The sequence below is a fragment of the Gouania willdenowi genome, chromosome 24, assembly GCF_900634775.1.
Source record: "Gouania willdenowi chromosome 24, fGouWil2.1, whole genome shotgun sequence".
NCBI lineage: Eukaryota > Metazoa > Chordata > Actinopteri > Blenniiformes > Gobiesocidae > Gouania > Gouania willdenowi.
Window position 1 is genome coordinate 9,818,738 of NC_041066.1, and position 13,016 is coordinate 9,831,753.

Consider the following 13,016-nt stretch of genomic DNA (forward strand, 5'->3'; position numbering starts at 1 on the left):
CACTGCTAGATCTATTTCAGCATTTCCTATTTAAAATCTTGCTATTTGCTTCCATCCAAATACAAATGAGTTTTCTCAAATATACACTTAATCCATAAAACTGCCTTCTGCTTCTAGCTCAGTAAAGAAAACACGTCCACAAACCGATTACATTGGCTACAGTAACACATAATATTTGTCATGCTAACTGTGTGCTAAGAACATGGGATGCCAACTGCCAAATATTATCGTTCCTGGGAAATAGTCACCATTGTGTACTTGGAGATAACAGCAAGAAGGAATGTGGAAATTATTTTTGCTGATTCCTATGGAGGAGCTGTGAAATTAACAGCATCATATCAATGCAAACAACACATTTTGTGTGAAAAGTTTTCACTTTTTGCTGCTTCTTTTAACACAAGACGAGAAAGGCAGGACTGGAGTTTCATTGTTTATTGTGTTTTTGTCTCCTTTAGTGTGTTTTTTTTCCTCAATAAATTGTTGGCACAGTTTAGTTTGGACTTTTTTTCATGACTTTCTCTCTTGTGTAAAATACACCAACTAACTATTTCTGTGAGGTCTTTCTTAAGTGTCAGAGTCACTGCAATGTTTTAGCAATAGTTAAATTAGTAATTATTATTAAAGGTACAGCAGTCTAATGAGTTTGACCTTTTCTTCCTCCCAACAGGCCCTGGCAATGGGAATGATGACTGAATACTACCATTACATATTCACTACCCTGGTAAGTGTTATGTGTTTAATTCATTCTTACAAGATTCTGTGACACCTTAACTTTGTAACCATTTGTCCAATATTTAATATTGTGAGCTACAATAGCTAAGCTGTCATTGCATTTTATACGACATTGATCCCATGAGCTTTAGGTTTTTAGATGCTTCAAATAAAGTTGGAAAAAAGGGTCACTTTTTTTTTTTTTTTTTTTTTTTTTTTTTTTGCAAAGTGTGAAATAGTTTTCATCCAAAGAACTTTTGGTTGTTTCAAAGTTGTAAAAAAAAAGCACTTTTACCTAAAATATATTACAAAAAAAACAAGCCTTTTGTCTTCATATTAGCTGTAGATGCAGCTACAGATTTCTTCTTTGTCACACTATGAAAAAATGCTCTTTTTCAAAGATATTTTTATGTGGTTCTGACTTTTTAGGTTTGTTTTTTTGTTTTTTTCCTGGTACACAGATATTAGTTTAGTCATCATAATATCATCAACATCATAAGGATTTTGACAAAAATCTAACCAAAGATAGACCTTACAACATGGAATATTCCATTACATTAGTGGATCTGGATCAATATATGTATTCTGGATCAGTTTCAACAATGAAGAAATCCCTATCTCTCATCATTGGGGAAATTTCAAAAATTCAAATCACGGCTCGTAAATGACTGATCTTTATGAAATTAGACTCAGTTATGTCAACGAGTTTCATCCGGATCAAATCCAGATTGCGCATTTCATCAAGATTTTTACAAACAATTTGGGCGACAGTTGTCCCAAGCCTTTTAAGTATGTATGATCATGGTACCATGATCAGAATCGCTGATCCAAAAAACTGCTAATATCTGGCAAAGAGGATATTTAGCACCTGGCAGAAGTTTGTGCTCTATGACTCCTCTTGCTTTTCTTTCTTTCCTTTTAAGTTGTAACTTTAAGAATTTTTAGACACACAGGCCACGGTTACATGATGTTTTCGTCGTCATCTTGGATTATGTCGTCACCAGCGCGTCATCGCCACAAGTCGCACAAGCGCAGAACGACCCAAATTCATTTAAAGCGGAATTAAGCAAGTTAAGTGTTTACAAGAAAGAGGAATTATCTCATTCAGAACTAAAAACCGAATAAATCAGCCACTTAAATAGGATTTAAGTTTAATTTGGAATAAAATCAGCATAGGAATTAAGTGCTTACACGGTCAGTTTATAGAAGAATTAACTTGTATTCTGCTTTAAAGAGGAATTAAAGCTCCCATGTAAATGTTCCCAATGATCACAGAAAAAAAAAAAAAAACACGACCTTGAGGTACTCATTCATCCGTCTTGTACTTTTTCTAAATGCATCTAAAGAAGGTTCTTATCGTGCTTTGAACCAGCAATATGCCTTTCAAAGCAAAATCTTGTCCATGCAGTGTTACAAATTGATGTTGTAAAAGTACATTTTCCCTAAATTTGCACTTTTTCAACCATAGCTAGCTGACCATCCATCCTAGTGTATGAAACAAAAACAATTTGGGATATTTTGTGATGACTGACAGGGATTGAAGTTCTCTAATGTTCTTTGATCAGGCCGCTACAAAGATTGTTTGCTGTGCTGCAGATGAAAGGCCTCAGATCTTCACTAAGCCCGAAGAACAGACAAATGAGAGCTGGGATAATAGCGCTGAGCAGATGAGACTGTCACCCATTTGCTCCATTATGGCTCTAACAAACAAATAGCATGCTGTGCTGTTTGGGACACAATTGGACTAAGAGGAAGGTGTGATAAATTTGGCCTAAAAAAAGACATTATCATCACAAGAACCTGCAGGATGAAAGAGGAATACCACTGAATGGGGGAGGAAAATGGTGATTACAGGCGTCACTGAGAGTGAAACCGTACCTGTACTATCATCAGACTCTGCTGTATGAAGGCTTCTCTGCTGTTGTGACCAAACCATCTGTGCTGTGCTCCGAATAGGACAGAAAGAAGTCACACTACCTTTGTCCGTTCATTGCACTCTGTTGCTTTTATCGACTGTGTTGATGCGATCCAGGGACATCTGCCAGGTGTAGTGCCTGGACTGTCACATTGCTCTTTCACTTCCACATGATAGATGACCATCCAGCCAAGAGCCTGTAACCTTGAGAGCCTTACCTTAATCAGGGCTGCTGTATCAGCATGAGATGAAGAGCCTCTTTAAGTATCCTCAGCTGCTCCTTTCAGTTTTAACTTCTTCAAAGCTGCTGGAGATGATCAATTATTTATCAGATAAAGACATAGCATAGGACTCATAGATCAATAATAATACATTAAAGATGAATTGCTCACAAACAAATGTAAAATGTTGAAATTGCCGCTGGAAAGTCTTTCATTTCCATTGCAAGCACTCGCTTTGTTGATATGTCGGAAAAGTTTTGCGCATTGCATTGTGGGATGTTGAGTCCTATAGAACCACCAGTGGTTCGCAAACTTGTTTGGCTTAAGTACCCCCTTTCTCTTATTTCTGAATCCAAGTACCCCCTTTGTCTGACTACAATATTTAGCTCGTAATTCTATAAAAAAAAAAAAACAACTATAGAGCATAATGATGGTTAACATACGTTTTAGGCAGTGGCTATCCGTATGCAGCTCTCCTCATTGACCAGTTAAGGTCACGTGACTAAGACTAAACCTAATCGTAAACCTAACCCTAACCCTAAAAATTGTTGCAATATAGGGTTATAACCTAACCCTAACCCGCTACGTAAGTATACTTCGGTGACCGTACCATTAGCACCAGGGGTTGTCCCTACGACAACCGTATTAATAGATACTTTCTACATTTTAATGAATCTCATTTTGTAAATAAGTGGAATGACACAGTATTTAGTACCTCTTGAATAGATTTATTTCTATAGTTTTTATCATTTCTGGTCATCTCCTACCTGGTGTGGGACCAAGACTGACCCTTGTATTGTCAGTTTATGTTCTAATCAAAATCATTTCTATCATCATTATTATGATCATCCTTTTTATCTTAAATAAACATTATAAACCCCATATTTTTAATGATTTCATTTGTTAGATTTCCACTTTCTCTGTTGCAAAAATTCCCTGTAATGCTATCACGTATCCATAGGGGTACACATGCACCCATTTGAGAAACACTGCTATAGAGTGATGCATAATACTTTTAAACTTAATTGTCATCGTTGTTTCTTGTGTTTGCCCCATAAACATTGCCAAAGTGATTTCCCAACAAATCCTGCCAAATTTAATGGCTTAAGGAGTGAGGTGATATCACGGAGAACACTGGGAACAAACTAGAACAAAAATTATGTCAAGCCAATCTCTGACATCCTTGTCTAACGATGAAACAGATGAAAATACTGTAACAATGAAGGAAGAACACTTTGATATGACTCTACAGGACCCCACATCCCACAATGCAATGCGTGAAACATTTGCGACAAACAAACCATGTGTTTGCAATGAAGATAAAGACAGACTTTCCAGCAGAAAGTATCAAGAATAAACATTCCCAGTTATTGATCCAACTCAGTCAGACTTCTTTCTTTTATGCTTTCAGGACCTTTTTGCCCTCGACATGGAGCCGTATCGCTTCAGTGGCGTCAACATGACTGGGTTTCGCATCCTCAACACAGAAAATTCTCAGGTGTCCTCAATCATCGAGAAATGGTCCATGGAGCGGCTGCAAGCTCCTCCAAAACCAGACTCGGGCCTGCTGGATGGATTCATGACGGTAGGATAAGCCATGTTCTGCTTTCATGCAATTACAAAGCGGTTTTTCAAATGATACTAAATACATTTTGTGTAGATTTTACCTGTCTCTATCTATAAAATGATTTTTTATGAATGATTCATATTTTGAAATCCATGTATTTTTTGTGGTTTGAGTGAAGAAAGTGTGAGGATCCTGTCTATCACCTGCTCAGGGGTCCTCAGCAGCTTAAGAGCTCTCTGCATGGAGCCTTGGAGCTGCTTCTCCTTGGTCTAAACGCACAGTAATGAGCCGGTGTGAATGGTAATAGCCGTTTATCTGCCCTCCTGCCTCTCATAGCTCTCCTCTGGGAGTGTAGCCAAAATATGACAATCTGTCAGTGTTCATGCAGAGAGAGGGAGCAAATTGGATGGAAATGATGGCCTTGGTTTTTTAGGATGGCATCCAAAAAAGCCAGGGAGTTTAAAAGTGAAACAGCAAATGAGGCTCATCATGGACATTCAAGGTCCCTTTTCCGGATGTGTTGTAAACAGTCAAATTACTCAAGTCCCTGTTGCTATATTTATTTTTTTGAGGAAAAACCCTTTTATACCCACTCGAGAGCAGGTTTTGTCTTTCATTTCTCACCTAATGTGAGCGTTTTTTGCTCCATTTACAACATGACTTAATCACAAGAAGTGTGTAGTCCTACAGGAATACTATAGAGCTTTAAGTTTGCTAATACTTCAAGCCCAGTTTTTATGTAAACCACAGCGTTTACATACATATCCAAAATAGTACTGAAGATACACAGATGTAAATGTGAACGTTTCATTCTGTCTAACTACTGAAACATCTGTGTAGTTGCAACTTGTTTTAGTGCACATCTATGCAGAGAGAGGGAGCAAATGTATTGGATTTGTATTGAAACCTATACATTTTTTTATGCAAACTCTTTAAGACGTGTCACTTTGTTTTCTAAAATTAGAGTCAAGAACATGCTGTATCTGTTGAGTTTCTTTATATAATGCATAGGGCTTCTAATTTTCTATGATCATGGCAAATGTACGGTGGCTGGGAAGTGTCAGGTGAATGCATTTACAGAAACGAACACAAATGCAAACAGGTCACAACACGAATGCAAACAGGTCACAACACGAATGCAAACCGGCCACAACGGAAGTGTTTCCGACGGACCGGTATTACAGTCGGACAGTCGGGCGGGTATTATGATATGATAGCCTGATATGAAAAATATAAGAGTATCCTAATCAACTTTCACTTACTTTCATACGCATTTCGATGTCTTCTTCTTGTTCTTAACTGTTCTGGTGGGTTAAAAACATCCGCCAGAAACGTGTCCGTCTGTAATACCGGTCCATCGGAAACACTTCCGTTGCGGAAACCCGGTGGCCGGGAAGTGTCAGGTGAATGCATTTAAAGAAATGAACACAAATGCAAAAAGGTCACAACACGAATGCAAAATGGCCACAACGGAAGTTTTTCCGACGGACCGGTATTACAGACGGACACGTTTCTGGCGGATGTTTTTAACCCACCAGAACAGAGAAGAACAAGAAGAAGACATCGAAACGCGTATGAAAGTAAGTGAAAGTGGATTAGGATACTCTTATATTTTTCATATCAGGCTATCATATTATAATACCCGTCCGACTGTCCAACTGTAATACCGGTCCGTTGGAAACACTTCCGTTGTGGCCGGTTTGCATTCGTGTTGTGACCTGTTTGCATTTGTGTTCGTTTCTGTAAATGCATTCACCTGACACTTCCCAGCCACCGTACAAATGTACAGAAATGTCAGATTTCACTTCCTGAAACAGAAATGCCATTTTCTAAAATATGTAAATCTTTATTTTTTATTTTTGTTTTTTTTTTTTAAATGTCTCAGAAATGGCAGTGTGACACGAACAATATATTCTTATGCATGTTTTAGGACAATATCCCAAATTTAGAAGCCATTGTCCCATAAATAAGTGGTTAAATTATTGATGTAACTTTAATAACCCCCTACTTCTCCAAGAATTGTTTCCATTTATTTTGATTTTTGGTGAGTAACAATTCAATTATTCTTTTTTTTTTTTTTTTCCCAACAGACCCTACAGTTTCTACAATATTGATTTCACTCAATTATTTGTTACTTAATGTTTTTTTTTTTTTTTTTTTGCAAAATTACAACAAATCCCACAAGCAGTGGCAACAGCCAAAAATAATTGTCAAATACGGACAGTTTCTGATTTTGAACAATTATGAACATGTTTTCATTTCATTTAAAGGAACTTTAAAAATATTAATTTGTCTTTAAATCGAGGAGCATTTTGCATCAAACAATTAAACATTGCTGAAAAAGCATTTGTTTTATTGCACTATGACTATAACAGATGAAATCAACATGAAATGCAATCCTTTAACTTTTGAAGCTGCAAGTTTTCCTGGTTTGCATTCAAATACAGAAAAACATTGCACCTGACACACCTTTTGGACAAAGCTTTGAACGTCCTCGTTTGTCAGAGTGAAGAGGCCAGTTCGTACTGCACGTCTGGCTGTGGTTTTGGCTTTGAGAATCTTGCGGTGTTGCCTTTAATCTGTGCTGTTGAAGAGCTGGTTGATGGTGGATCGTCTCTGGTCGATGACTTGTTGGCTTGGCTCAAGCTGTGAACAACTGCCAGACGGATGCTTTTAAATGAGATTGGTTTCTGGTTCAGGAGCACACAGTCTTTCTTGTTGACCAGCCAAGACTAAACAACACAACAAGTCAAAGATACAGTATATGCAAACATTGGAATATACCACTTCCATATCTTGGCTGGGTTCTTGTAATTGGTGTTCCAGCATATTTAGAATATAGATTCCTCCCGTATGCTAATTGAAGGCAGGGATAAGTGGTGGACATGGGATGACAATCTTTGTTCTTGACTATTTTGCTCCACCATTTGACAGTAGAGTAAGGCATGATCCCACAGGCATTGTCCACAAGGTTAACACATTTACTGTCACCACTTTACTGCAATCACTCCTTCAGCAGACCTGTAGTCAGTGCACTTACTGTAGGTTTGCTACAGATGCACTCAACACCGAAAGCGATGTGCAAACTATTAAATAAAGTTGAAACTTGTGCCGTAGTTGTCACAAAAAGATGAGGCTCAAATGTTATTTTATATTGCACTGTCAACAGTTTGGCTCCTAGAGGTAGCAACTTTAGCTACTATAATAACTAATTCTAATGTCTTAACTTATACTATATTTATTATTATCAACATACTGTAGAAATTGACCAAAAATAATATTGTACTAACTCTTGATGCGTCCTAACAACAGCAATAAATGAACAAAATGGACCAGGTATGTTTAGTTTGTAGCAAATAGCTAATTTTACTTACACCAACTTAAATTCACAAAAATTACTTCTTGGTCATTTTAGTGAATTTATTTATTTTGGCTTTCAACCAGTTACTTATTTTTTTTCTTTTTTAAGATATGTGTTTCATTTGAGTTTTCATTGTGTAATCATGTATCATAATTATGTTTAGTAAGGCCTTAAACACTATCATGAGTTAAAAAGGTATTCAAAGGCTGTATTTGAAATTGCATACTAACGTACTACTCATACTAAGTCTGACGTCAAAATGAATATCTAGTGCATTCACATTAGATACTATGGACAGATTGAGTACGCAAGAAAAACCCAGCTGTATAATATATCTGGACATTTTTTAAGCTTGCACGGATGGCACACTAGTCATACTCAACACCCCATGACTCACTGTGAGCTGAACGTAAAATTGTCCTGGGACCAGTTTCATACTAAAAGTCAAACATCTGCTTTTCAAAACAAAAGCACCACTTCTTGTCTTCCTTTAGTAAAGTAACGCTTTTGAAAATAGGGCTCTTGTTTTGAAGTTAACAGGAAGTTTTGTCAGTAGCACAATGGCGGGTCTCCGAAAATCTCCGAAATGTCGGCGTGAAATGTGTTTCTGTGAGTTTTATAGATCAAATGAGCACACATTGATATTCTACTTGGTCACTTTCTAACTGAAAATTCACAAGTAGCAAGTTAATGGAAATATTTAGCCTAAGTGTGCTTCTGATTTTTGTCGTTGTTGGTTCGAAATGCATCTTGGGAAACTCGGAAGTATACTTAAGTAGGAACGGTTACCACACTAATCATACTTATAGCTTATAGTTGACGGTATACTCATTGAGTGTCTAGCGTATAGTAATGAGTATGCGATTTTGAACACAGCCAAAATGTCCTCTTGTTTCTGAGTTCCTGGTTTAAGGAGAGGAAGAAGAATTGAGCATTTACAGACATAGTGCATTCTGGTGGATCTTTTTAGTATTGCATACTTCTACCAAGTGGTAGAGATGACTCTCTCCTCAAAGAAAATGTGCTCAACCATTTAGTCGAGCGGGCAGTTAAAACGTACATTTTTATGTACATTGAATGCGTAGCAAACAAAGAGACAGAAATGTAAAATCTTGCACAAAATCTTACAATAAAAATGCCAGACTTCACTTCTTTAATTGGCAATTGCTTTAGACATGGACTATGTACCGTAATCTTGGGCTGTGCAATCGTGTGATTTTAGTGTGATGCTGCCTTCACACATCTGAAGCATATAAATATAAAAGTAATAAAAATAGTTTGGCAAGATTTTGGGAAGTTTAAAAGCCAGCAATGAAATCTGAAAAAGGAAAAGCTGATGTAACGAAACTGAGTATGCAATGAAATGAAAATGGAGAAAATTTGAGCAGAAAATGGGTTGCATTGATATAAAACCTTTGATAAAGTTAGAAATCTGCTCCTCAGATTTGAACACATTGACCTCTCGGTCTGCTGGAAACGGCCCTGCTGTGCACTGTTACATGCTAGTCGCCTATGCGCCCTGAAACTAGATAAGTTGTTCTAACAATGTCTCAGTATATAAATCACATTATCTTTACCATTCAGCATTTATGTTTGCTGGAAGATCGATGCAGTGCACAAAGAGGTTAAACCGACTGATTTTTCCTGTCTTTGGACAAATGATGAATCAGCAGAGTGGTTAATTGATTAATTGGTATTGTATAAATCATATTTGTCAGATTTTTTCTTGTATTTTGGCAAACAGTATGTCTTATACTGGTCCTCATGCTGTAAGGGCAGCTAGGATAGTGTTTTGTGAGAGCGTTCAATTTGAAAAGCTCAGGTTTGATGCGTTTTATTTCTTAATGTGATGACGACACACAAGGTGTTTCTTGATTAAGTATGTGATATACAGTATATATGTGTTGTGTTCAAGACCGCACTATCCGAGACCAAGACTTGCCCGAGACCAGAATGCACCGAGACCAAGTCAAGACCAAGACTTTCGGGAGCCGAGACCGAGTCAAGACCGAGACATTTTTTTTTTCAATTTAAAAAAACATATAAATGCATAAAATTATGACAAGGTTTGACAGTTAAATAACATTCTCTCTTTAATTTTAGTTTCTTTTAAATACATTTGACAGACAAAAAAGGTGCCTGCAAAAAATTAACTAAAATATTAAAACTACTACTGCTACTGATAAATTCACAATTATTCTACATATTTGAAAACAAGATTTTTATGTCAGCTGAATGTACAGCAAGTGTTTAAAAGCATTTCTGCCAAGAAATAATGATTCTTGATTCTGATTCTTTCAGTTGTGCAGGTCAACAGGTCACAGATTTCACAAGATATTTTTTTAGTTTGAAAAAGCCTTTACACAGGCCATTTTTATTGTTTCACTTAGTTGATATAGTTTAATTTGGTTGCTGTAATGTAACTAGGGTATGCAATTAACAAAGGTTTCCAGCTGTAACTGTAAAAGTGAAACTTTCTGAAATAAAACTACAAACAAGTTGTCATCAGTGTAAAAAACATAGAGCTACAGGTAGATGTGAAACTAAATAATTGTTGAGAATTATTATTATTATTATTATTCTGGATAGAGTGGAAACAGAAACTATAAAAAATAATTATATTTTGAACCTATTTCAATGTTAAAACACACATGCCTTGATTTACAGCTGCAAAGTTGAAATGTGAGATATGATGAGCGGGAAGCAAACAGTTCATACACACTTTCAAATGCAGGGATGGGGGCAGCACTGGCTAGAGCTTTAATTGGAAGAAGACCCGACGTGGTCCAAGCCCGACAGAGCACAGCCCTAACTAGTCCGACCCGAATGAAGCCGATGTCTCTTAAAGACCGACCCTGTTTCAACCCAACACTATTCACATCTGTTCGCACGCATGTAGAATGATCCAATGCAGGTGTCTTTACTCACTCAGCATTATTTACTAGTCCCTCGTTCTGAAATAATCATGATAAGCAGCTTCATACGTACCGGTTTGTTTCTGCTGTTAATGCATGTGGTAACACTGCTATAACACACACAATTCGGCAACCTGCTCTCTATGTGACAGCACACAGCTCAAGGATGAGTCAGCACTAAGAAACTAAGCCCGTTGGACGAGTCGGGTTCAGGCCAAGAATTCAAACTTGAGCACAAACTGCAGTTTAGATGCTCCACTTGAGTTTTTATACGAGGGGGCGGGGCCAACAGTGGTGGTGTTTTGTGATCAAAGACACCACCAAAACTGCCAATGGCTTCATCCATCTCAGCCAATAGCAAAATGTGAATGTAATAGCCAGGTGAGGGCAGTGTTACATTTCTACAACAAAATATGCCAAATTGTAATACTTTGAGTTAAGGCTCAAACATACTCGAGCGAACTCCGTGCACAATGGACTCTGCGCAGACTGTTCGCTCTCCTCAGAGCTTACATACTTTGGCGTACCACCGTGTAGTAGTTTCTATTAAAATCCTACATGTCCCATGATTCTTAGTAGGGGTGTCCCGATCCGATATTGATATCGACTATTGGTCCAAAATCAGCCAGAAAACAGATATCGGATTTTATTGGACTGCATCTAAAATCTCTGTTATACGCGCTCCGATAAGTTTTTGTTGTTTTTGTCCCTGCACTCAGTTGTTCCCATCATTTACTGACAGTAAAAAATAACTGAAGTGAACTTGATTTATTTGCATTTTAAAAGTACAATATAACATCACTTGATCAAGCCTTTCCTAACATTCCTCATACTACAAAACAAGTAATAAAAGTATGTATGATTCGTGCTGATATCGTATCGGTTCGATATTGGTATTGGACAATTTCAAGGCTGTAATATCGGTATTGTAGTGGATGTGAAAAAGTTGTATCGGGACATCCCTAATTCTTAGCGCTTCTCTGTAGTCGTCGTACTCCTGGAACGTGTTTTAAAGATTTCGCTACTTTTGCCAGTTTCTCCTCTAAGCTCGTGTCCATCTCTCCTGCTCTGTTTCACCAGGCGGGTGAAATACAGGTCGGTGTTACATTTAATGTTGGTCGATTCAATGCTGAGCAGTGTTTTGTGTGACACCAACTACGCTGAGAATTCAGCACGGTCGTAAAAACTGAGCTTTGCATTTATATGGCCTGGCGGACTCCTCGTGGACTCCGTTTTGCGGGTGTCCGCCCGAGTATGTTTGAGCCTTTAGACTTGGATCAATTAACGCAACTTCATTCACAAATACATTTAATTCAGCAGGTTTTGGGGTTTAGTTACTTTTCAAAAGCATTCAACTAATCCTTTCCATTTTACATTCACCTGTGGGTCTAGCTGATGTTTTGGCCCTAGAGCTCAGGACAGAAAAGCCACCTTGGAGAGATTTATTGAATTACAGCCAGCGATGACTGTGTGACCCTCCGCCCCCGAGCTTCCCTGCAGCCTCTTATTGCCTTGTTCCCATACCGCACAGTACAGAAGCCTTGCTGGGCTCTGGGCTTGTTTTTGATTGGTGACCAGGCAACAGTTATGTGGCAATGGTTACCAGGACAACACTGTGTGTGTCACCTTGTGAATTCATGAAGGATTGATTGACTGAGATAAAAGGAAGAGGAGGAGGTGGGTGAGAAGGGGGGGGGGGGCGGGGTGAGGGGGGTGTCGGGAAAAGGTTTAATGGTTAGTTGAAGGAGAAGATAGAGGTGAGGACATTACCAGGTTGATTCCCTGTTTTATCATTGTTTTTATGGAGGGATGGATATTCACATGCACACTCGGCGCCTTTGGTGAGGCCATGTGTTGTCTCAGGCACAAATGCATAATGGAAAATTCACAAGCCGCTGCTTCTTACTGTTAGTCAGAGGTATCTCTAACACGGATGGGCTTGAAATAATGAGCACAGGGATGCTAATTAGCCTAGTTTGTGTGTTTCTCTGCATGTTGTTGACTTCCTGTGCTAGTGCTATTCATTTTCCCCCAGAGTAATGGGAAGCTTAAATTGTTTTAACCCTCCTTTTTAAGGGGATTTACCATAATTATCTGCCTACACCCTATACAAAGATTTAAATATATTACCTACAGCTAATGGGATGGCTTGTATGCATTGTTACAGATTCTTCTTGAAATGTCTATTCTGTAAGCTATATTTATGCCTGGAATTAACTAAGGCTACAAAAACAACCCCCATAGCTGTGCCTGGCAGTACAGCTTTAGACCCAGTTAGATCCTTTTTTTTTTTTTTTTTTTTTTAAGGCTCTGCTTCATTTAATTC

The 13,016-nt window shown here is 37.9% G+C and overlaps 1 protein-coding gene across 1 annotated transcript in view; it reads left to right on the forward strand.

Annotated features, from left to right (window-relative positions):
- LOC114458063 (glutamate receptor ionotropic, kainate 2-like) overlaps positions 1 to 13,016 on the forward strand; it is a 73,321-nt gene that overhangs the window by 40,320 nt on the left and 19,985 nt on the right. The window contains exons 5-6 of the mRNA XM_028440307.1: positions 668 to 721; positions 4,259 to 4,432. Coding sequence (XP_028296108.1) covers positions 668 to 721; positions 4,259 to 4,432 — 228 coding nt within the window. The remainder of the gene's footprint in view (positions 1 to 667; positions 722 to 4,258; positions 4,433 to 13,016) is intronic.